This window comes from Crocodylus siamensis, chromosome 5, assembly GCF_052110815.1.
Source record: "Crocodylus siamensis isolate JL-2025a chromosome 5, ASM5211081v1, whole genome shotgun sequence".
In the NCBI taxonomy this organism is placed as follows: Eukaryota; Metazoa; Chordata; order Crocodylia; family Crocodylidae; genus Crocodylus; species Crocodylus siamensis.
Genome location: NC_143399.1, coordinates 31465615 through 31490131, shown reverse-complemented (window position 1 = coordinate 31490131; position 24517 = coordinate 31465615). Strand labels below are relative to the sequence as shown.

Genomic DNA, 24517 nt, shown 5'->3' with positions numbered 1-24517 from the left:
GGTCATCATCTTGTATTTCTTCCCCTTAGGGCAAAGGTGGGCAAAATGGTGGATCTGGCTGGCAGCCAGACTCCATTTCGCAGCAGCCCCTGCCCATACAGCTGGGGCTGGTCTCCATGGAGACCCCAGCCGCAGCTGCACTGTGATATAGCACAAGGCTGGGGTTGCCATTGAAACTGGCCCCAGCCACGCTGGCAGGGCAGGGCGGGGCACTGCTCCAGAACCCTGGGATCTTGTGGCAGGGGCGGCTTGGTCCAGGGCCAGAGCAGAACTGCAGCACGCCACTCAGGGCCGGGGTACGCAGGCAGCAGATCACGGTGCTGCCCCTGCTTGGGACCACGCTGTCACTGCTGCAAGCAGCTGGTGCACAGCTGTGATCTGCAGCTTGCACACTCTGGGGAGGGATGTGCAGGTAGTGGATTGCGACAAAACCCTGGCTCCTTGCATCGATGGGTGACAGCGTGGTCCTGAGCAGGAGCAGAGTCATGATCTGCTGCCTGCACACTCTTGCCCCAAGTGTGCAGGCTGCAGATTGTGGCTCTGCCCTGGCCCCGGACCAGGATGCCCCCGCTGCAAGATCCTAGGGCTCTGGAACAGCCCCCTGTCCTGCCCCATGCATTGCCAGCACAGCTGGGGCTGGTCTCCATGAGGGCCTCAGCCTTGCACTATCACAGGGCAGCTGTGGCTGGGGTCTCCATGGAGACCAGCCCTATCTATGCAGGCAAGGGCTGCTGGGAACTGGAGTCCACTGCTGCCCAGATCCAGCCCATGGACCAGACTTTGCCCATCCCTGCCTTAGGGTAACACATTATACCTGTAACTTTATACCTTGTTGTACAACACACTATATCTCGAGGTATAGAGGCTGAGTTTAATATTCAAGTTTTAAAGTTAAGTACTTACATGATCAATCATATATGAATGTTAAGGTTTATATATTAACTTTATCTGTTTTTTCAAAGTAAACGTGGAAACAGTCTGCTTTGAATATCTTAAATGATAACAATTGTTTTTAAGAAATTCAAAATAACTGTTCAGATTATAGCTCTAAACCTCTACTCATAATGACAAACTGCTAGAGATAGCGAATCAAATTAAAAACCACCATTATCCATTATTTCTATGAATGTCTAACTGCTATATTTTTTGTGTTTTAGTGTAAACGTACTTAATGGACAGATCAGCAATATGGATGATTCAAATACAAATACTGAAATTACTGGTGCTAAAGAAGAATTCCTAGATGATGACAACTTCATCTCTGAGGAAAAGGGTGGCATTCCTAAATCACAAGAGAGCGAAACGTCATTTCAGAATAATGATACATTGACTCTGCCTGAAGAGCTATCAAGGGACAGATCTGAAAAAGCCTTAAGCGGAGGCCAGACTTCTCTATTTATACATACTGGTGCTCCTACTGTTTCTAGTGAAAACTTTATCTTGCCGAAAGGAACTGCAGTTAATGGACCAGTTTCACACTCCACCTTAACTAAGACTTCTATTATGAATAAAGGCGGTGCGTCATTAACCACTGGGCAACCTATGGGTCATCATACAGATTCGTGCTCAACTTTGACAGTGGTTCACGACCTTCAGCTGCCTGCAAAGAGTACAACACAGAAGTCAAGTCAGCACCAAGTTTTATTTTTGTTACCTGATGTAGCACATGCGAAGAACCTGACTCATTCCATTAAAAATCTACCTACCTCTGCTTCAGTTGGTTGTGATACGCAGAAATCTGTAGGAAATAGTGTAGATAGCACTTTAATAGGTGAAGTAGAAGTGTGTGAAGATGGCAAAAGTTTACTAGTAAAAGATGATTGTGTCAATACGTTAACAGGTGTTTCCTCAGGTACAGGTAGTTTCAGATCGGGAAGTGATCCCAACTGGGATCCTCAGAAAGAGTTCATACAATTTCTTATGACAAATGAAGAAACAATAGAGAAGTCTCCTGTTCACTGTAAAGTAGGTCTAGAGAAAAAAAGAAAAAGAAAGATGGATGTTAGCAAAATAACACGGTATACTGAGGACTGTTTTAGTGATTCAAATTATGTTCCCAGTAAATCAAAATTACTAAATGTTGATTTTTTAGAGCAGAATGAAGAACTACAAGTAATAGAACCACAGAAATATGCATTGACAAAAGTGAAGCCTGAATCAACAGATGAGGAGTTGGAAGCTGTGGATGCTATCCAACAATTGATTTATAGTCCCACTAATAAATGTGCAGAAGATACTTCTCCTGTTCACACTAGCACTTTTCTTTCTAATAATTTAAAAAACAAATGTGAACAGAGTGATTCAGAATCACCATCCACTTTCAGTACTGATGAACCATCGTTTTATCCCTGTACAAAGTGCAATGTGAATTTTAGGGAGAAGAAACACCTGCATAGGCATATGATGTATCATTTAGACGGAAATAGTCATTTCCGTCATCTCAATGTCCCAAGGCCCTATGCATGCAGGGAATGTGGACGGACCTTTCGAGATCGTAATTCACTTCTTAAACATATGATAATTCACCAAGAAAGAAGGCAAAAATTGATGGAAGAAATCCGTGAGTTGAAAGAACTCCAGGATGAGGGTAGAAGTGCACGTTTACAGTGTCCTCAGTGTGTATTTGGTACTAATTGTCCCAAAACATTTGTGCAGCATGCTAAAACCCATGAAAAAGATAAACGATACTACTGTTGTGAGGAGTGCAACTTCATGGCTGTGACAGAAAATGAGTTGGAATGCCATAGAGGTATTGCTCATGGAGCGGTAGTGAAGTGTTCAATCATCAGTAGTGATATATCCCAGAGGAAAACACAGAAAAAGACTTCAATGAAAGACCCATATCTAGGGTCATCAAAAAAGTCATCTACGTATATGTGCAAGATGTGTCCATTTGTTACGTCTGCCAGAAGCATTTTAAAAAAACATATGGAATACTTGCATCCAGCTTCATGCATTGATCCTTTTGGGAGCCATCTTAAATTAGAAAAAAGGAAAAGTAGTGTAATTGAAGAACCTTTAGATTTTGGTAGCAGAACTAAACAGTTGATCAAACAATCGTCTACATTTCCAAAGAACTCTGTTTTAAAACAAGATGTAAAGAGATCATTTGGCTCAACTTCACAATCCAGTAACTTCGCAAAACTTCACAAGAGGCCCCACAGGATACAGAAGGCTCGGAAAAGCGTTTCACAATCAGCTGTAAGTGTGTGCAATCTAAATTCTACCAACAAGGCTATTTTTATTAGAAATAGCGTTGACCAAAAATCTAAATATTTTCATCAAAGAGCAAAGCAGAAAGCTAGTGTCAAAACAAGTGGTAATTATTTCCGTAGACACAAATATGAAAACAACAGAATGATTAAAAAATCTAGTGACTCTTATCCTTTACATTTTAAAAAGGAAGAGTCCAGCTCTGTCAGTTCTTTATGTTTATATTCAACAAATAGTTTCCATAATAATAGTTTTATCAAGGATTGTCATAAGTTTGATTCCAAAAGGTCAGAAGGCTATAAAGATCGTAGGCATGTAGCTATAAAAAGAGTGGTTAAAGAATCCAAGAGGGAAGGCTCTGTTACAGGAGAGGATTTGGATTGCTATCCAGATTTTCTGCATAAAATGACTGTTGTTGTTTTACAGAAACTTAACTCTGCTGAAAAAAAAGACAGCTATGAAACGGAGGATGAAAGTTCATGGGATAATGTTGAATTATGTGATTACACTACACAGTCTGTGGAGGATGAGTCTTACACTGATATTAATCAGGAGCATGTAAACCTATTCCCCATATTCAAAGGTAAAATGGAGGATCGTGAAGCTGGTGATAAATCTTCTCTTAGTTATGAGCAGAATGATGGCTTTTATTTTGAGTATTATGAAGATGCTGAGGGTAGTAACTTCCTACATGATTTACACGATCCTCAGAACTTAGAAAATGTAGGAACGACATTGCCAAAGCATAATTCGGTTTTTCATTGGACTGATTTGTCACTTGAGAAGAAGTCTTGCCCGTACTGTCCAGCAACATTTGAAACAGGTGTTGGATTGTCTAATCATGTCCGTGGACATCTTCACAGAGCTGGATTAAGCTATGAAGCCCGTCATGTTGTTTCACCAGAGCAGATAGCAACAAGTGACAAAATGCAGCATTTCAAAAGAACTGGAACAGGAACTCCTGTTAAACGAGTTAGAAAAGGTACGGTTTCTTAGTTTCGGTGTGCAATGAAGGGGGATTAAATTGTCTTTTGAATATAAAAATAAATCTTTCTGAAAACATTTTTCTTATACTTGGTATTAAAATTTTACCATAGTTATGTAGAGCAAAATGGTTGAAAAAAATATAAATAATTATTTTCCTTTTTAGCTATTGAGAAATCTGAAACTTCTTCTGAACACACGTGCCAGCTCTGTGGAGGTTGGTTTGATACTAAAATTGGATTGTCTAATCACGTGCGAGGACACCTGAAAAGGCTTGGCAAAACCAAGTGGGATGCGCACAAGTCTCCTATCTGTGTTCTAAATGAGATGATGCAAAATGAAGAGAAATATGAAAAAATCCTAAAGGCATTGAACAGTCGCCGTATTATTCCCAGACCATTTGTCGCTCAGAAACTTGCATCAAATGATGACTTTTTATCTCAAAATGTTATACCTCTTGAAGCATACCGTAATGGCCTAAAGACTGAAGATATATCAGTGTCTGCATCAGAGGAAGAAGGGCTGAATTTCCTAAATGAATGTGATGAAACAAAAACAGTACTGCATGATGAAAAAAAAAATCAGTCACTTACACTGATAGAACTTCTGAAAAATAAAAGGTTAGGAGAAGAAAGGAATCCTGAGATTTCTCCGCAAAAGATTCATAATCAAACTGCAAGAAAGAGGTTTGTTCAGAAATGTGTTCTTCCATTAAATGAAGACGGTCCATTGATGTATCAACCACAAAAAATGGACTTGACTATGCAGTCAGGTAAGAGGACGTTTCTGGCTAAAAACACTTCGGAAGAGTTTTTTATTTATTAGAATGTTTGCCAGTGTAGACTATTTTCTTAGACCCATATTCAACCTTTTTCCTTATTTTGCCAAGTATTAAATGAGGAAATAGTACAATGAGCTTTTCTTGAGTAACCTTCCTAATATTAGCATTCATCAGTACTGAGACCTCTCTCATGGAATATAATTCTTCTCCTGCATTTAGGTAGGTGCATAAATTAAAAAGGGGCCATAAAAATGAGCAAAAAATTAAAACCAAAGCACATTTGGTTTGCAAAATATATTACTCCCCCCAAAATCAGTTGAAATAGCTGAATGCAAACATTAGATTTTTCCAAACATTAGTTCATGTAAAATCAGCATTTATCCAAACTGACAGGACTATTTGTCGGTATTACAATGGCATGGTATTTCAAAATGATGAACTGTTATTGAATAATACCAACATATTAGGCAAACATACTCTTTCTGTGTAAATAAATGCATGTCTGTTATAGAACTGTGGCTGGTGTGAGAAACTGCTGTTCTCTTCGGTCCTGTCTAACCTGGGAGAAGAACTGTGCTAGTTAGAGCTCTGAATACAGTTGTTGCCTGCAGGGTTCTAACACACAATTCCTGACTTGTTGTGGACAGATTTTTTTTCCCTGAGAATTGTGCTGACAAAACAATTCTGCAATTTTAAGACTGCTTTTTAGATGCTCCTTAGCACAGCTTCGAAAAATGTTCTTTATGCAGCTGTCGCACACTATCTGTTTCCACTGTCAGGGAAACTCTTCTAGCATCCTTTGATAACACTTATGTGTATATAAAGTTAGCATGTTTCTGCTCCTAGTTTGGACACCACCTTATAGTACTGCAATATCCTTTATATTGGCGTACAGGATCAACATTTTTGTTTTGCTGGTTCTCTTGATGTTATCTAGTGAGGAAAGTAAATCTGGCAGTGCAGTGCTTAATAGTTGTTCACCTGTATTCTTATCTTTATGAAAAACATCTTGCTTCTGCAATAGAAGTTGTCTTTACCACTCAAGTGAGGTCTGTCAGTCAGTTCCTTAACAAAGGTTGCTTTCCAAAATCGCCTTATAAAGGTGGAACAGAATTGTATTCAATGCTTGTGGGTATTTTTGGTTGTCCCTTAAAGAAGGGGAGGTTGCCTGACAAGGAAGTGTATATTTGGCAGGTTTACTCTATTTAGAAAACCAGAGTAGACAGTTTTCCAAACCTGACATAGTGTACTGCTTTGTGTTTAATATTTTACTAGTGAATGTTAGGTGCCACCTATTTGGCTGTATTGCAAAATCAAGTAATAATGAGCCTATGCTTGCATAATACTAACAATTTTAAATGAGGCCCCTGAATTACTTGTGATCTAAGGTAGTAGAATTTGACAACTAACCTCCTATAACCATTGATTTAATAAGAAAATCTCTTAGGTTGTTTCCTAAGCAAAAATTGTTATTCCACTTAACTTTAATGTAGTTTCCATTTAAACATTGTTTTTGAACCAGGCATTCTTCTGTCACTTTTCTGCAAACTATTTTTTCTGTGGGCTGCTGGGTAATAGAATTCTTTTCATCCTGCAAATAGAAGCTTCCCCAACTAATTATTAAACAGTCTCGTAGCATATAGAAAATAAAAAAATAATAGTTGACTGCATTGACCAAGATTAATGTATTTTTGAGAAAGTGAAAGAAAACACTTTGTGGTGTTATAGTAACATTGAGGGAGAAACAATTATAATGGTTTCTTTGGTAAGTGAGGAGTTTAGTATTGTTTCACTATGTTTTCTTTCCTGCGATAACTAAGATGTTACTTTGTTGATCATTTATTTAGCACAAAGATTTTAGCAAAAAACTTCAAATCATTAACTTTCATTATTGATTGCGCATCCAAAGTAATGAACATAAAATGCACTGAATAAAATGTTTTGTCTAACAGCTGTTCAGTGGTGTGTTTTACCACCTTTTCTCCCAGCCTTCATCAGCAGCCTAATTTAGTATTGAGCCTTTTACAGTCTCATGGGTAAAACACTTTAATTACCACTTTGTCAACTAGACTTTTTTAATTCTCCTTATTGGGAATGTTGCAGGCTTTGAAACTTCTCAACAGAATTGTGCTATTCAAATCACAGGATTGTATTTTGGGGTTAGGAAATCATCTGCATAATGTGGAGATCAGGAGGAAAGTGATAATAGGTGTTAAATCCAGAGAAGCTTGTGGGGGGTTTCAAGTTGCCCCCCTCTTTTTCTTTCTGAAATTAACATGGTTTGGCTCTAAACAGTATGTAGAGAAGTAAATAGTGGTTAACTTAGATCTTTCTAATATACTAAACAATTGCATCAATGCAGTGAATATATTTTAAACCATCTTTATTACAGAAAACTTTTTACAACGCTTTGAGAATTTCATTTTTTGAAGAGAGAACTGGATTATAGTTTTCTTTTGAATGATAGGTATGCCTGTGAAGCTTAGAACGTGTGTGCATTGCAATACGACGTTTACAAGTGCTGTTAGCCTGTCCAACCACTTACGCGCTTATGCACGAAAGAAGAGTGCTGGACTTTTGACTGGGACAGGTATGTTTTGTTACAGATGTAAAAAGCAAGTCTGTCTATGATGCATTTTCCTCATCAGACTGGACAAAATCATGTTAATCCAAAAAATAGTCTTGAAGCTTTCTCTGATGCACAAAAGTTGAATTTCAGCAACCCGTAAGCATATAGCTGTTGCTGTTTGTCCATTTTTCATGTCTGGTTTTCATTCCTACTGACTCTTGAATTTAGCATTCCAGGTATGTAAACAAAGCTGTAAGCTGTGCAACTTTCATTCATACCCCAAATGTAGCTACTGACCCTTTATTAAAGGGACAGGACAATTTAAAGTATTTGGACAGGTAATTTTTACCTGTCCATCATTAGATGCCACCCTTAGAGTAGTAGAGTTGAAATAGACGAGAGTGATTTTATTGCTTATACAGCTAAGAGTATATTATGTAGTTAGTTTCCCAGTGGTTCACAGAGCCAGAATTGTTTGGTTGTGGGCCTATGGGATGAGCTTGGCCTCTTGCAGGCTCAGATCATGTGTTGTATCTGAGGCTACTTTTAATGTATCTATATTAAAATAGCTAGATCTCATGCTGGATAGAGTCCCTTGAATATTTTGTATTATGATTTGGAACAAGATGTAAAGCTCTGATCCTGCAGATGGTTGTCCGTACGTGAATTCTAGTACTTGCACAGAGCATTACAGAAGTCAGTGGGACTTGTTGTAGGCTGTAGTGGGGAAAAAGGAGTGTGAAAGGTAGGGAGACAAAGGGATAGGACTGAGGAAAATAGATGAAAAGCCTAGAATATGCATACCTAATAGGTAATAGGAAAGGCATTGGGTTATCACTACACGGAAAAACAAATATAGAAAGTCTGTATACTAACTGATAAGAGGCAGTGCCCCCACATATTTATCCATAGATATACACAATATACTATAGTGTTTTATATTAATTTATTTTCAGATTTGTAGAACACTGGTGTCAAACTTTTTCTGTGAGGAGAGCCAAAAACTTTTAATTAAGGTTTGCAGACTGGGTCCATGAAGGCAGGGTCATAGGATTTAAAAATGAATCTCTTATTAACAGCAGAAAGTTTGGACAAAGTCTGCAGGTGGTATATGTTGGCACTGGATTTACGACCCAGTCCCGCTATCTTGTTTTAGGCAGATCCAAATCCTCAGACCAACCATAACTTTTTTCCATTTGATAATAGGCAAATTTTATTGATATGCAGCGATAGCAGATAAGAGTAATACAGGAAAGGTAAACAACCCTCCTCCCCTGCCCCAACCCTACTTACCTACCAGTTCTAGGATTTTCACAGGGCAGTATGCCTGGCCAGTATGTGAGCATCACCCTGTGGTTCTTTGCCTGCATGTCAGATATCAGCAGTCTTGGGGGTTGAGGGGCAATGCCCAACTCCTCTGGGGTGGACAAGACAGACTGGTGGTGTGCCCTCTGCCCATGCCATCAGGATCCCCCCCTCCTGCTCTAAAAATCCCTCCTTTTGTGTTTTTTCTGTCCTGATGACTCCATTTCTGGGTACTGTTGATTGGTTTACTGTGGTCATCATTCTGTCCACTTTCCATCCTGCCAGCATATCCCTTTGGTTCTCAGACATTTATCATACACATACATCTTAATTTGGTCATTCACTGGTGTCTTAATTGGGGATCCCCAGCCTCCTATTTTGGTCATTTCACCAAAACCAAAAATCCCAGGGGCTTTGCAGCTGGTCACTGTGACCCAGTGCCAATTCTGCAGGTTCCTTATGTCTTGCTATGAGTTTTCAGGACATGTTTTCAATTTTCCAGCCTGCCTGTCTGCTGGCTTCAGATGCAGTGTCTGCCTTGAAGGCTGAGAATGTGAAACTTTGTCACAAATAGACTTTTAGAAACCAGTTAACCTTTGCCATGCCCCTGGGCCATTGTTATAATGCAATATTTATTCTACTTACAAGCCAGTTCCTAAAAGGAAGTCTCTAAAAATCATTTTCTACCCATCAGTATACATTTATTTTATAGAAATATATGGCTCTTATGTAGTACTTGTTACATTTACTGCTTTCAGAATCATTCAGTGGAGAAAAGATGGAGGCATTTTATTGCCACAGTTTGTATTAGAGTTGTGTTTATATAGCAGGGGTGGGCAAAATATGACTTGCAGGCCCCACCAAAAGAATTGCACCCCACCCAGCCCTCTGTCCATGTAGACAAACCATTCCCCTCCCCTCCCTCTAACATATTTTATTGTGCCTTGTTCCCACTCTTGTGTGAGGAAGGGCCCAGCCCAGCCAGTAGCAGCTTCTAGTGGAGCTGCTACTGCAGCTGCCCCAGGGGACCTGCTTGGTTTCCCTGGTAGGGAAGGGGCAGGGGCTAAAGGGGAAACTGCAACTGGGAGGGGGCAGCGATTTGTGTGGGCCTGGCCCTGGGGCTGGCAGGAGCGTGGAGCCCATGGCCAAGGTAGTAGCAGAACTGCAGAGCTTGGCTGGGCAAAATGTGGGTGTGAGGGACAGTTGGGGGGAGGCTGTGGGAGCACCCCACACACTCCCCCACATGGTGCATAGCCACCGCAGCCAGCAGAAGGAGCAGGCAGGGGTGCTTGAGGCACTTGTGCCCTGCGCAGGCATGTAGCACCAACCAGGGCTATACATGGGGCGAAGAGCTCAGCATGCCTAGTCTGTCTCTATTGCGGGGGCTCTACGCAGCGTGTGTGAAGCTCCTGCACTTGTGCAGCAATGAGGGATGCCCCGCACTGGCTGCCTTTGTCACTCTCTGCTGTGCAGATCCCAGGAGTTCATGTGGAAGCAGCAGATGGGGGCTCCCTTCAGTCCCAGCAGAGTCCTGGGATCTGCACAGCAGGGAAGGCAGCCGGCTCCAGTGCGGGGCTTCCCCTGATGCTGCACAAGTGTGGGAGCTGCACATGTGTTGTGCAGAGCCCCCATAATAGAGGTGGGCTGGGCAGGCTGCGCTCCTCACCCCCATGCACAGCGCTGGCTGGAGCCACGCGCCACTGCCTCTGCAGGGCTTGAGCACCCCAAGTGTCCCTGCATGCTGCTGCTTGCAGGAGGGGCTGCACATAAGGTGCAGGAGTGTGTGAGGAGTCCCCATACACTCCCCCATTCTCCCTTACATACCCACACCTTGCTCCCACAACCTCCCCACATATATACCCCCCCATGCCCCTCAACATGCACACAGCCACACCCCCTCAAACCTCTGCCATACTCTCCCACACCCTGCCATACACACGCATACCCCCCTACACACTTCACCGTACCCCACTCTCCCCACACACAATATACAAGAGTAAGACTTTATTTTTGGCTTATTATGCAATTCCCTCTATATACACTACTCAAACACAAATCATGACAAATATTTTTTCTGATAAAATTAAAATATGTTATAGTAGGTGTTTGACTTCTTGTGTGTGATTTCTTTGTTTTTTCTGGTTCCAAGATGGCAACCCTCCCCTTCCAAAAGGAGTATTTCCAGGTGGCAAGCAGAGGGATTTCCTGTGGCAAAGGTCAGGGATTGGGGACTTCCAGTCCCAATATGGCAACCAGGGGGTGAAGCAACTGTCAAGGGGTGGGGCTACCCATGCAGCCCTTGACAACTCACCAAAACTCATTAAGTGGCCCTCAAGCCAAAATAATTGCCCACCTCTGGTTTATAGGGCTGGTTGGGTTGTGCTTTTTATTTTATTTTTTTACCTTTGGCTTATCTATGGTTATTCAGCTTGTAGAGACAGTTGTCATTACAAAAGTGTGCACAGTTGCACACCTAAATTATTAGAAAATACAGCTTTTACAATGATGTTAGATTTAACATCTAAACATCTTAACTGGGGATGCACAGTAGCTTAGGACAGTGGTTCCCAAACTGTGGTACATGTTAAGTGGTACACAGAAGGCTGCGGGGAGGGGCTGCACACACTGAGCCAGCAGTAGCCTGCTGTACATGGCCAGAAACACAGAACCCACTAGGTAAGTGCTGGGGGGAAAGGGGGGCAGATTAAGGCCTCCATGGTGAAGGAGGTAGGGGAGCAGAAGCAGGGACTGGGGTGAATGGGCCCTGGGATGGGTGGCGCAATGGTCAGAGCCTGGGCAGCTCATCCAGGGGCATGGCGGGGGGGCTTCTCACTATTGTGCACACCCTGGGGCAGGGATTGGGGGCACGCCCCCTGGTTCTGTGTATGGGGCAGAGGTGGGCTGCTTCTGTGATGGCAACTGGCCTGGGAGCCTTGCGTGATGCCATGTGTCTGCTGTGTGCTGGCTGCACTGCATTTTCTGCCTGCTCGGCAGTGACAGGCACGTGGTGTGCCATGCAGCTCCGGACGCAGCTGTAGCACTGTGCAGAGGGCAGCAGCAGCCTTCTGTTTCTCGGGGGTTTTCTCCCCTCAGGCCGGCTTGCCCCATCCCTGTGACAGGACCAGCACAAAGGCAGCCTGAGCCTTTCCAGGAATGCAGGGGGGACTCCCCCTTCTGTGTGCACCCCAGGGCAGGTATGGGGGGGCATGTGTTCCCCAGATCTGTGTGCGGGGCTCTGCACCACATGGCACTTCCTCTGGACCTGCATGGGAGGTGGGGACCTCCAGAGGCAGCAGGGTGTGGGGGCCCTTCTGCTGCTGTACTCACTCTGGGGCAGGCATGGGGGCATATGCTGCCCATGCCTGCTGTAGAGTGTGCCCAGCCCCTCCCCACCCGCTACCGCTGCCTTATACTGTGTGCTGGCCAAGTGCCTCTGCCTGCCTGGTGGTAGCAGGACATGGCATTCTGCCCAGGGAGTCCCTGCTGCAGCTCGGGGGATTATTCACTGCTCATGCTGCACTTGGTGTGCACAGGCCAAGCAGGGAGCACACCCAAGCCTTGCGTCTTGCCCCAGTCAGGCGGCGTTCCCGTGGGCTGGACAGCTGCACCCCAACCCTGCGGAGCTGCACGGCCCAGGCCAGGCCCCACCTCTGGTGCTGCTGAGCATCCCCACTGCGGCCTGAGTCCCCAGAACCCTGGGGCAGCCCCCCATCTCCTCTGGCTGCTGCCTTCCCAAGAGCCTGGCAGGGCTGTCCTGCCTGCAGCACCGCCCTCCCTCCCTCTCTCTCTCCCCCTCCTCTGTCTTGCCTCTCTTGTCTCCCTCCTCCCCCCCATCACAACACATTTAAAAAAGAATACACAAGAGTAAAGGTAGTGTATGAAGCTTTATTTATTGTCACCAGGTTTAGAATTTTTATAAAACCTGTTATTTACTGTTAAAAAAAACAACATTTATGATTAGTAACTATATTAATACGCAGTGCGTCCTGCCGTGTACCCAGTTTTGTTTTTCTGATGTGCCCACAGTCCGGCACCTGACAGGGTATACATTGTGGTTTTTTTGGTATTCTAGCCAAAAACGTTTCCTACCTCTGGTTTACAATCTTTTTTCCAATTTAAATTGTTCGATATGGCTACCATAACTGATTAAAACATTCAGTAACCATAAAACATTGTTTTATGTTGCTTTAATACATGGTCTGTTAGCTGTGTGCATGAAAAAATTGCTGCTGGTATTTAAGGCTGTATCATTTCAAATTGGTGGTACTCAGTCTGTCAGGGTTTGGGAACTGCAGGCTTAGGGAACAGCAGGAGATTGGGATTTAGAGATTTGTGGGTGATCTGAGATTCACTTCACCTTTGTATGCCTCAGTTCTTTCCCTTCTATAAAATAGAGGAAATTGACTGATTTCCAAAGTGCTTTGCGACTTTATTGTTGAGCAGCACTGTGTAGAAACTGGATATAATACATACTGAGATTGTGGGCAGCTCGTATTTTGTAGACATATTTTAAGCTGTTGGCAAACTTCACCAAAATAGCTGAGTTTTCCATTATTTACACTTGAGAGTTTTTCTTGCTTCTGGAGTTAGAAAAGTAATTTTGTAAAACCTAAAACTCTTATGATCTATAGAGTACAAATCTGATTATGAAGAACTTAAGTACCTTTAAATTTGACACAGACCATAGGTTGATACCAGCAGTGTAGAGAGTTTAATTGTATTAGAAGACCATGTAAATAGAATGTAGTTTTACTTTAATCTTCATAGTTCTATGAAGATTAAATTAATCTAAAGACTAAGAAATAGACCTATATATGTCAGTTGACTAAAAAAGCTTAAGGGAGCTAAATATAGCTTCCATTTGATGCTTTACAGTGTACAGTAAAGGTACTGTACTGGTGTGCATATTTGTAGGATGCACTTAGCAATAGAGGACCTGACTAGAGCACTCTGTTCTTGTTGCAGTGCAAGAAGCCAGCTTATGCTGTTAAAGAGACGGGGCTCAGTGTAAAAACAAAGTTTGAGATGAGCATTGTCTGCAATTAATTGGATGTGCTGATTTTGTTAGAGATTTTTCCAGCTTTCATAAAGCTTTAAGGTTACTTTTTTACAACTTTGCACTTTTAAAAATAAATATTATTACTACAGTGAAATAAATTACTAGCTGAAACTGTGTCCTGGGTCCTTGCTTTAATTACCTAAATTTATTCAAACATGAACTCTAGTTCCTATGTGATAAGACAGGTTCTTTAGGAACTATATACTTTGCTTTTCAAGAAAAGAAATACAATAATTTGTGCAGGCAGCTTTCCCAGGACTGCATTACCTCATGTACCCATCTTGGGGAAGTTTCATTTTTTTTCCCCACTACTTGACTGTGTATATTTTCAGTATTCATGTTATAATAGGACTTACACTAGAAGATTCTGCTTTCTTATATATTTCAGGATATTTAATTTAATCTTGTCCTGTAGAAAATAGTCTATTGCAGACACTATTCTTTCAAATTTAAAATGCTGAATGTAGAGAAACAGTTGCCAGTGCTCAAGGAATGAGTAAAAGGCCCAGTCTCCAAGCAAGATTGGAACTTGCTAGGCTCTTGGCCCTTGAAAATTAACTGTAGAATTACAGATCTAATTTGCCAGGATGGCTGCCCATTATGTCTGCATTGCTTTATAGCCATAGTCACAAATGACTGGCTAGGTCTGTTTGTATGTACAGTTGTCTGATTTGTACAGTTTTTCAAGCTGTAAAATACATATTTACACAACCTGGAAATTGTTGGAGTCCTTCACCTCTAGAAGATGCCAGGTTCCTTTTTCCTACCTATTTTTGAAAAAAGTCTGGAAGATTACAGTCAGCTCCTGGAGTCTTGCAGATGACAGCTTTGTTCCTCCTGGCAGTCAAAGAATGGTAGACAGACTTCTCCAGCGTCTTCAAAGTACATCGTTCTCCTGTTTTTCCTCTTCTAAGGTCTTGTACGCCAAGGTTCTCCTTCTGTCTCCCCAACCTTCTCTTTGCCCTTCTATTTTTTCTCCCCTGACTTAAGTCTTCTTATCCCTGTCTGTTACTGGCTAGGAATCATCACTGTTTTCATTCTTTTGTTCTGCTCCTACAGATGAGTATCCATTTGTTTTTTTTCTGCTGCTGCTCTTGTGAAGTAAAGCAGTGCCTGCTTGTGCTCCCTTCAAGCAAAGAGGATGAGCAAGAGATACCGTCTGGAATGTCTTTATTTTGCGGTCGTGATGTTTATAATTGATCAGCCAGCGAAAAATGAGCAAATGTATTAATATTGTCAGGAATATGAAATAAAATTCTTTGGTGTACAGATTACTGTAGGTAACAATATCTTGATGTACATTTGAACCATACTAATTTTCAGTAATGACTGGGAAAGACATTACGAATGACTGCATTTTGGCAAATTATCAAGTAAGCAGAGAAATAACAGATGGGTAAGATGTGACTGTTCAATTGTAGTGTGGTTTTAATATTAATATTTCATTAGGAAAACGTATTTAAGAAAAGTAGTGAAGTCCCAGTTAGAGTCTTTGTTTTGTGCTGTTGAAGAGAGCACCTCCGATTTAGTGAAGTCCTAAAGTTATACATTCAACATCACTGGATAAAAAGACCTGTAACAGAGCTCATAATGAGTTTCCCACCAATTTTATGTTCCCCATTCATATTGGGTATATATTTTAGTCTTCCACGTGCATCTGTTGTGGTGTTTCTTGCTAAACTGTCTCTATGCTCCTACCTAACACATTCTGTTAAAAATATATATTTTTAATGGAACTTCAGCTCCTTAAAATGATATTTTCAAATATTTAATTATCTTCTTCTGGTTTTAAAATTGGTTGTTCTCTGCCTTCTGGCATGTGGAATCAGAGGTGTTGATGAAATGGTGGGTCTAGTTAGAGTAGACACATCTTCAAGCAGCTGCAAGTTCCACAACAGGGGCTTTCTTTGAAAGGAAGAGGTGCATTTCAGAGAGACTTTTATAGAGAATTGGGTGCCTAAGAAAGATCATGTCAGCTTCTATAGATTACATCTCCCTAGCCACAAAATAGGCATAACAGGTAATGGCAGTGCAAGCTTTCTTACCACTCTCTGACAAATTGCCTAATCCTAATCTTAAAGGAACTACCTTGACTCTTACAAGGATACAGCATTTTAGGCCACTCTCCTGAGAGGGCTTACCAGCTTGCTGTTTGTGGGGGGCAGTAATTTATGTGGAAACTGCTAGGAACTAAAGGTAAACCGAAGTAAAACCACCCAATCAGCGCTGTGATCCCAAAATCTTATTTAATAACATAGGTTTGATTTCTACCTAACAGTAAGGCTTGAAGTCGCCTTTTTTCTTTGCTGGGTTCCTTTTTTGTGTTATTGCATTGTATAGTACAAGACCCAGAACAGTGTGTGAATGTGTGCACAAGACTCTTAAGTGAATTTACTAATATTGAGTGCTTAAATGATAAAACCCAAGTAAGTTTTGCAGTCACTGATGATGATTCGTTCTCTAGTCAAACTTTATCAAAACTTTTATTCTCTCCTTTTGGATTCATTGGCTGGGACTTGAGCATGTTTATGCTGTGTTTATGCCTTAAAAAAAAACCAAGTGTACTTACTGAAAGTAGGGGTAGGAAATGTCTCCTCCAACTTGTTGCCAGTTTTAACATTTGCATTGCTGTCTGTTAGTTGTTTTCTGTCCGTCTCTTGCTGAACTGATCCAGTGTTCCAGTCTTAGTTCCAGTCTCTGAGAAGGACCATGTATCGGTGGTGATCAGATATCCTTCCTTTACATCTTGCATCAAGACTATTTTCAGTCTTAAGTTTTTTATAATTGGTCCGTCTAGTAGATGAATGAGACCATATGTTTTTTTTCTTTCCCTCTTTGTTTCTTGAACCTCTGTAAAAATCCATTTCTTCAATGCTGATATTTTGTAGTTAGTTTTGCAGCTGCTAAGTGACTGGAAACAGTTTACATGGATACATTGTAGTTTTAGTGGCTCCCTACTTTTCCTTTTGGTTCCAACAAGAGAAGAGCTCCCTTTCATGTGGCAGTCTACAAGGTTCAGAGGGGCAAAGCTATTGTGATCATTTCCACCTTGGTCAGCTGGGCCAAAGGTTAGGCTACAAGTTCTCTACAGACACATTAGTTCCTAGGCTTCAGTACTTGGTCTCCTCTCTCCAGAAGGCTGTTCTCTGGAGAGGCTGGTACCAATAGTGTGGTGTATGAAATGTTAACCCATTGATTTAATGGCTGCTTCTCCTGTGAAACTTGTGCTTTTCTAAAACCTGAGAGATGTATAATTCTTTATTGTAGAAACTAGAAACTGTGATTGGACGCAAAGCATTTAAGGACACTTCCTGCTACCTAGAACACGTTTTCACTTTTTCCAAGAGGATTTAAACGTCCTTACTGACTTTTCTGTCCAAACATCTATTCACGTAGTGCCAACAAAGAGCATGCTCTGGCGTCCCATCCCCTAGTAGTTAGAATTCCTTCAAGCCTTCTGTGAATCACTTTCACGCTGCTTTTGTACGCTTCTGGTGTCTTCATTTTAATTCTCTGCTCCCCTCAACTTTTCTCCTCACTTTTTCAGTAACTTCCCTCATTATTGTTTCCAGCCAGTTTGCAGCTGTCGTTTTATTCTTTCCTCTCACTCTTTTTTCACAGCAATATGATTATTTGAAGGTATTCCTCCACCTCAGTCAGGAACTTGTTTCTGTGTCCTCCTCTGAACAGCAGGGCTCTGAAGCTCTAATGAGAGAGAATTGGAAGTACAGAATTTTTCACTTTCTTTCTACTGGGAGGCATTTAGGATTGGTGCTGTCACATCCCTGAGTTTTTAGTTTAGATTACTGAGCTGAGACCCGGGTTCAGAAGATGTGCATGTCTAGAAAGAGCCTGTGTTTAGCTTTGTCTGTGCTATGGGGTTGCTGCTACCTTAACCAGGGTAGCAAAGCTGTGGTACGGATGCAGTCTCTGCTAGCAGGAGTTTTTCTGCCACCAAATTACTTTCTAACAACAGTTGCATCTTGATTAAGGGTTTTGCTCTCAGAGCTGTGCTAGCTACAAGCCTTGTCTTTTCATGCATGTAGCCAGCACTGCTATTCCAACAGAACTTTGTGGGGTAGGACAGGGTCTTTCTGAATGTTAAACTTTTGTAGAAGAAAAATACAAAGCTGCAGTCTTGTGCTTGAGGTTTTCACAACTGGTGTGAAATCTTAAGCAGAGGAGTTTTTGTTAGATTGCTGAGAGTAGTTAGTTGTCTTTGTGACATTTTCCTATGGTGTGATGAAGCAAACTTGACTTGTAAAAGAGAGAGACTGCAAGAATTAGATGCTGATAGTACTTCTGTTACTTTGGGATTTCTGTGCTTTTATAAAGTCAGTGTTCTTGCTTTGCAGTAGGGGTATAGAGAGAGTTCCCACCCTTCTCTGAACAATTCAAATGTGCTCTTCCTGGCTATACTGGAAGATTGTGTTGTGATTATAATGTAAACTTCAGTTTAAAGTGTCTTCCCAACTTGGTTTGTTCTGAGAATTTTTCCCTGCAATGATTCTTTGTAGACTTTTATTCCTTCTCCCCAAGAGGGTCCAGATGTTCTTAATCTAAATTGAAACTACGTGCTACATGGTTACATACATAGTTCAAACAGCTGGTAAGAAAATGATTCAACATGCAACCTTGCATCACTGCATTGTCCTGATATCTACAGACCTTTTGCAATGGGATAATAATGTTTTCTTATGATTTCTTTTAGCATTCAAATAGACAGGAGTGTTAAGGAAGCTTCATCTCAGAATTCCATAGAGACAGGACAGGACCAAACCTTTTTTCCTCCCATTTGGCACTTTTATGATGAGAACAAGTGAGCCAGGCATTCGTGATGATGTAACAGATGTACACAAGTATCCCTTGCAGATGGAAAGTCTCACTGATGTTAGTTTGAAAAATGTAACTTGATTGAATGCATGTGTATTTTTACAACATAGTTTGAACTACAGTAATGAATAATGATTCTGTGTCTGAGATGATGTTAAGAATGAAAAGGAATTTCAAACTATCATTAAGTAATTCCATATCATTCTACAATAAGGGCATTCTTACATATCTAAGCGGTGCAGCACCAGGCGCTTTGAAAAGTGCCTAGTGCTGCAATGCTTCCAGTTGTGTAAGTGGCGAAATGCACATCAGCTCTGAGAAAATGGGCAGTGGCACACTTTTGAACTAAAACACCATCTTGGAGGTGCTGTAGTTCAAAAGCAAACTGCCACTGTTTTCTGCATACTGCTATGCATTTTGCTGCTTATACAACTACATGCAGCACAGTGCAGTTCACCTCAGGTCATGTGCAGAGCAAACTCGATTAATTGAGTCTGCTCCAAAGCGGCGGATCTCCAGTGCATCTTGGGACAGAAAAGTATATGTATAAATGCCCTAAGTTACTAGTGCTGGCTGGTAATAAAACTTAATTTTTAAGATCAGTTATGACCTGGCTGATATTGCTTGTTTTCATCTATAAAATCTTAAATTAAAAAAAAAAAAGTTACCTGCATTTTAAATAATCTTTAGAGCTTGATGCATGTTACAACTTTTATGAATTTAGATTGCAACTCAATATGGCATAGTAAGGGGAAATAAATAGCTTTTCAGCACTACTATAAATGAAAGTTTATTAACTATCTCTTCAGTTTTAAGACTGACTTAATTTTTCAATTTTATTTATGGAGATTTTTCTTGTTTCTTCTCAGCTTTAGACTGTAAGCAAAAGAAGTCAAGATCAAGATCTGGAAGCAAGAAAAAAATGCTGCCATTACCTCATAGTGCTGATGAAGTTTACATACTCCGATGCAGGTATATACATGTTAATTGCAACTGGTTACTTGACACATTCTTCTTTTTTTATTTTAAAGAGGTTATAAATTGTGGCTGCTTATAGAAAAATAACTCGAAAAATAACTGAAGTTAAAGGATGTATTTCTTTGTTTTGCTTAGTGCTGCCCAAGTTCAGTAGTAGTTTTAACCTAAGGGTGCTCTGTTACCTATAGGGGCACAGGCAGCAGCCTACAGCTGGTTGTAATCCCAATCAGACACTGATGCCTGATTGGGGAGCAGGGCCCAGCTGGAGTATATAAGGGCTGGGTCCCTGAACTGCAGGGCAGCAGTCTGCTGCCAAGAGCCAGAAGGTCAGCACCACTTGGAGGTAAGGGCTGGAGCTCTGGGGAAGGAGGAGTTCCCATGCTCCTGGGCATGACCTGAAACTGCGCCCTGCTGGGGAAGGGTGACCTGGTGGAGCTACCTGTGGTGGGGTAGCTCCCCAGAAATACTGGGCCAGTTACCTCCCCAGTGAAAGGTGGGTAGGGGCACCTGAAACCCCCAGCCCCCACATCCCTAGTGCGTTGTGATCTGAAACGGGAACCCAGGTTCACTGCAAGCACTGAGGCAGGGCCCAGGCTAGGTGGAGGAACCTGTGGCAGCCCCAGTCTCGCAGGAGAGCCTGGAGCATATTGGGGATCCGGATGTTAGACTCCACTGAGGGACAGAGCTTGGAGCCCTAGTCCATGTCGTGAGAGGCTTGGAGCCAATAGCAAGAGGGCCTAGGACCCAGAGAGAGAGTAGCTAGATGCCCAGGGATGGGGCTTGGAGCCTGAGGTCAATGCTTGGAGCCGGGAGAGGACTGTGGCCCAGGTATGGAGTTTGGCCCCCAAAGATGGGATCTAGAGCCTAGTGTAGGAGCTGGTAGGCCCAGAGATGGGACTGGGAGCCTTGTTGATAATGACAGTATGATAAGGCCTGGTCTGAGCCAAGATAGAGAACCCAGTGTGAGGGCACTGGGATCCCAAGCTCCAGTGGGGAGTGCAAGTTGCATGTGAGACTCCAGAGCTTGGATCCCAGTACTAACTAGCTGGAGGAAACATCTGTGAGGTATGAGACACATCAAAGGGAAGTCTGAGCATGTACAGAGGCCCTTGTCATCACAGCAGGTAAAGGGCAGCCTCCTGCCTGATTAACATCTGATAATCTGGAACATTGAGGCATGGCAGGCAAGACAGGCAGGTGGTTTGGCTGGAAACAAGTGGGCGGGTGTAAATTGAGATTGGCCCTGGGATGCCCACTTGTTACACAAAGCAAGAGATTTTTGAAACAGTCTTATATTTTTCAACAGATTTTAGGCTTCCACTTCTCAAACAAAAACTTTTGTTGCGTTTCCTACTCCGGAAAAACCCAGCTCTGCTAAAGGGAAGAGATTGTTAATTATGGCAAGATGAATAGGCAGACCTTGTAATATAAATTTTAATCTTGTGTTTAGAAAATCTGAAATGCATAATCAAAGAATAATATATTAACCTTAAAGTGTTTTTTTTTTTTTTTAATTCTTATCATATAATGTCTTCAATAGTGCTAACATATCGTAATGAAATTATTTTAATTTGCACAGGTTTTGTGGTCTGGTCTTCCGTGGACCTTTGTCTGTTCAGGAAGACTGGATAAAGCACTTGCAGCGACACATTGTCAACGCAAATCTTCCACGAACTGGAGCTGGCATGGTTGAAGTCACATCACTACTTAAAAAGCCTGCCTCAATTACTGAAACTTCATTTTCTTTACTGATGGCAGAAGCAGCATCATAGAACAAACATTTTAAATTTGAATTGGGTGTAAATTTGAAATACTTTGTCTTTTTTTTTTAAAGTTGCTACACTAAGTTATGTTTATAAATCCTGAAGCCAGAAAGATGGGGAAGGTGAATTACAGTAACATCAAAATAAAATGAGTACTTAACAGTTACAGTAAGTAGTCTTTATATTTTATATAGGGTGAAAGATGTGTTTTTAAGGTTTACTATGTTTTTGTCAGTTACTGTGTTCACTTATCAATACAAAACCATTACATGTAAAGCAGCCATTTTTAAATTGTTGCACATGGGTACTTAAAGACAGATTTTATTAAAAAAATGAAAATAAAACAAAACCATGTTCTCAGCAGTGTTACCAGAATCAAGGCTCTGTTTATTCCAAAAAGACTTGCATAGTAAAATAAGATATTATTATATTTTGTTTGTATGTATGTAGTGTTTTGTATAATACCAAGAACTGCTAATACAATTTACTCAATTTAGGGCATTAAATATCATGTACTTCATAGTTCAAAAGACTGTTTCATTCAAATAGGGCAATTAGTACTATTCTATCTAGGTGTGTAAGTGTTTTTTTTTTTTTTAAATCACATGAAGCTTTTTTGTACTAAAAAGTGGAGGGAAACTTGTTTAAACAAATATTTCTAAGAGAAATATGTACATAGTACTGGAAATTATTTGTGGTAAGGAAATATTCTTTACTTCAGTTGCATTTCTCACTGACAATAAAGTGGTGCATCTATGCTACCTCCTACTTGTCAACAAAGATGGTATTTACCCTTACATCTGTATCATAGATTCAAATCTAACTTCCTTTATTGCGAAGCATCTTTTTGTTAACACGTTTGTTTCTTTATGAAAGTCTGACTTGCTTACAGAACAGTTTGCCTCTACTACTTTATTTAACACTGTAGAAATGTACTAATAAGCATTGCTCACTACACGGTTTAGACTAGACCTTTTCATTTATAATTCTGTTTAACAAAATATCGTTTTAGCAAATTTGACCACCAATTGAAATGTTTCTACATATGAAGAGAATGTTTACAATTTAAATTTTAGAACTTGTTTTGGATGTGATTAATATGTATGAAACTGTGTAACACTATGCTCATGCTAAGGACCTACTTACGGAGTTACTGAAATAAATGTGCTGTGAGGATGGAAAATATGGTGCAGGTGTCTTGGTCATGATAAATTTGTGTTTGTTCATTTAGGCTGTCTTCAAACATGATTTAATTTTTAATCAGTAAATCAGATTCCTCTCTGAATCAGTTTTGTATGCAAGTAACATTTCATTTTATTCATGTAGGGTAATTAATACTGTAGTTAAGCCAAGGATATGCATTGATATTTTCTGTATATGTAAATAAAGTTAAAAGCAGTTAAAACAAGAGGAGTATTTTGGTAGAGTATATACATACCTCACTGCCAGTGAAATTGCTTTCCTATGGTATATCTCCTTACCAGAAAAATCTCTAAATAAAAAGGTTTAAAGAAAATCTGAATGTCTATAATTTGAAGCATTTCTTGTTTGCATTTTGCGTGAAATAAGTTTGTGTGAAATTGATCTGTTTGGCTTGAGATTAGGATCTACCTGTTACTGAGTCTAAGTAAAATACAGCAGTGGTTCTCAACCCTTTTAGACTCAAGGCACCCCTCCATAATTTTTCTGAAGGTAGTGGCATTCTGGTTGAGAACCACTGTGAGAGAAGAACCCAAAAGCTTGAAGTGTGAAGTCTTTCTCTCTTGCAAGAAAAAAAGCCCTATCTTAAAATGAATTTTAAGAAAGGATCATTGTGTAACTAACTGCTTCTAAATTGAACTGTACAAGGCAATCCTGTGTGGCTCTGTTGCGTCAGCCTCTCACATCAGGGCTTCCTGTGCTACTTGTTTGGGGCCAGGCAAGCGAACGCACAGCTCAGCTTGGCTCTCTCTGTAAGATAACCTCTGGTGCAGTCCAGGCTGCCTCCCTCAGCTGGGGGAGCAGCAGTTGCTATGCCAGTAAGAACAGTCCTTGTCAGAGATGCAAGCACTGCAGGCAGGGCCTAAAGGAGCAATGGTAGGACTCCACCTTCTTACAGGTTTGTTTAAACCTACCTTTGAGATGGCTTAACTTTGAGACCTTCCTATAAGAGTGCATGCTCTGTTTTGCAGCTGGTAGTGCTGGGCAAAGCAGGGAGTGTTTTCCAGGCTTCTGCACATTCCCTGGCACAATGAGGTCACTGGGCTTGTGCCCTGCTTCCTGAGTGACGTGTTCTTGTCCCCTCTTGGCCCTTAAAGGGGCAGTGCTGTCACAGCCTCTGCCTGCAGAGGTGCATGCACCTACATGGTCCAAGCTATCCTGTGCAGGGGGCAAGGAGAACAGGCTGGGTGGTTTGGCTGTGTCCCTGCTGCTCCATCAGTCTTCTGCATTGCTTTGCACCTTAGCTTGAGATGGCTTAAAGGAGCAGCCTGCCGAAGTTGCATTCTTTAAATAAATAAGTAAATGGTCACTGTCCTTCTATATACCAAAAACAGTTTCAGATTGGAAACATGGGGCTGATCCTGTGATCAGATTTCTTCCGTGTGGAATGAGCTGTTTGCTGTCTCTGCCCCTGCCTGCTACATTCACTTCCTAGTGCAGCAGTGCTTATGCCTCTGCCTGGGGCAGTTTCACCTGGCTGTGGTGGCAGCAACAGCAATACCACGCACAGCACCCTTGAAAGGGTCTTGCAGCACTGTAGTTAAGAGCCACTGACTTTCAACAGTGCATGGTATTCAAAGATGCATTACATTTGATTGATGAGAATGTGAGTAAATAGCTGACTGGCACAATATGCAGTAGGGTGGGACAGAGCCTGACAAGCTACACTGCCTCTTGGTAGGTTAATATCGAGAGAGATTGTGCTGTATCTCAACTGTGCAATTCACTTTGGTTTAATAAGCCCAAAATTTGGTATAGTCTTGATTTCTAGCTTAGAAACTGATGCCATTTAGTTGATCTACAGAACAGAGAATGTGGGCAGACTCCTGTGC

The 24517-nt window shown here is 41.4% G+C and overlaps 1 protein-coding gene across 11 annotated transcripts in view; it reads left to right on the top strand.

Annotated features, from left to right (window-relative positions):
* ZNF644 (zinc finger protein 644) overlaps window positions 1-23003 on the top strand; it is a 90014-nt gene extending 67011 nt beyond the window's left edge. For 7 of the 11 annotated variants that reach the window (XM_090047094.1, XM_090047096.1, XM_090047099.1 and 4 more), the window contains 4 exons: window positions 1158-4195; window positions 4364-4969; window positions 19614-19716; window positions 21302-23003. In XM_090047094.1, coding sequence (XP_089903220.1) covers window positions 1189-4195; window positions 4364-4969; window positions 19614-19716; window positions 21302-21494 — 3909 coding nt within the window. In that variant the 5' untranslated portion in view covers window positions 1158-1188 and the 3' untranslated portion in view covers window positions 21495-23003. Of the gene's footprint in view, window positions 1-1157; window positions 4196-4363; window positions 4970-7370; window positions 7569-18622; window positions 18802-19613; window positions 19717-21301 lie in introns of those variants that run through there. The other 4 variants (XR_016442315.1, XR_016442316.1, XM_090047100.1 and 1 more) reach the window with 4 other exon arrangements.
* The last annotated feature ends 1514 nt before the right edge of the window (window positions 23004-24517 follow it).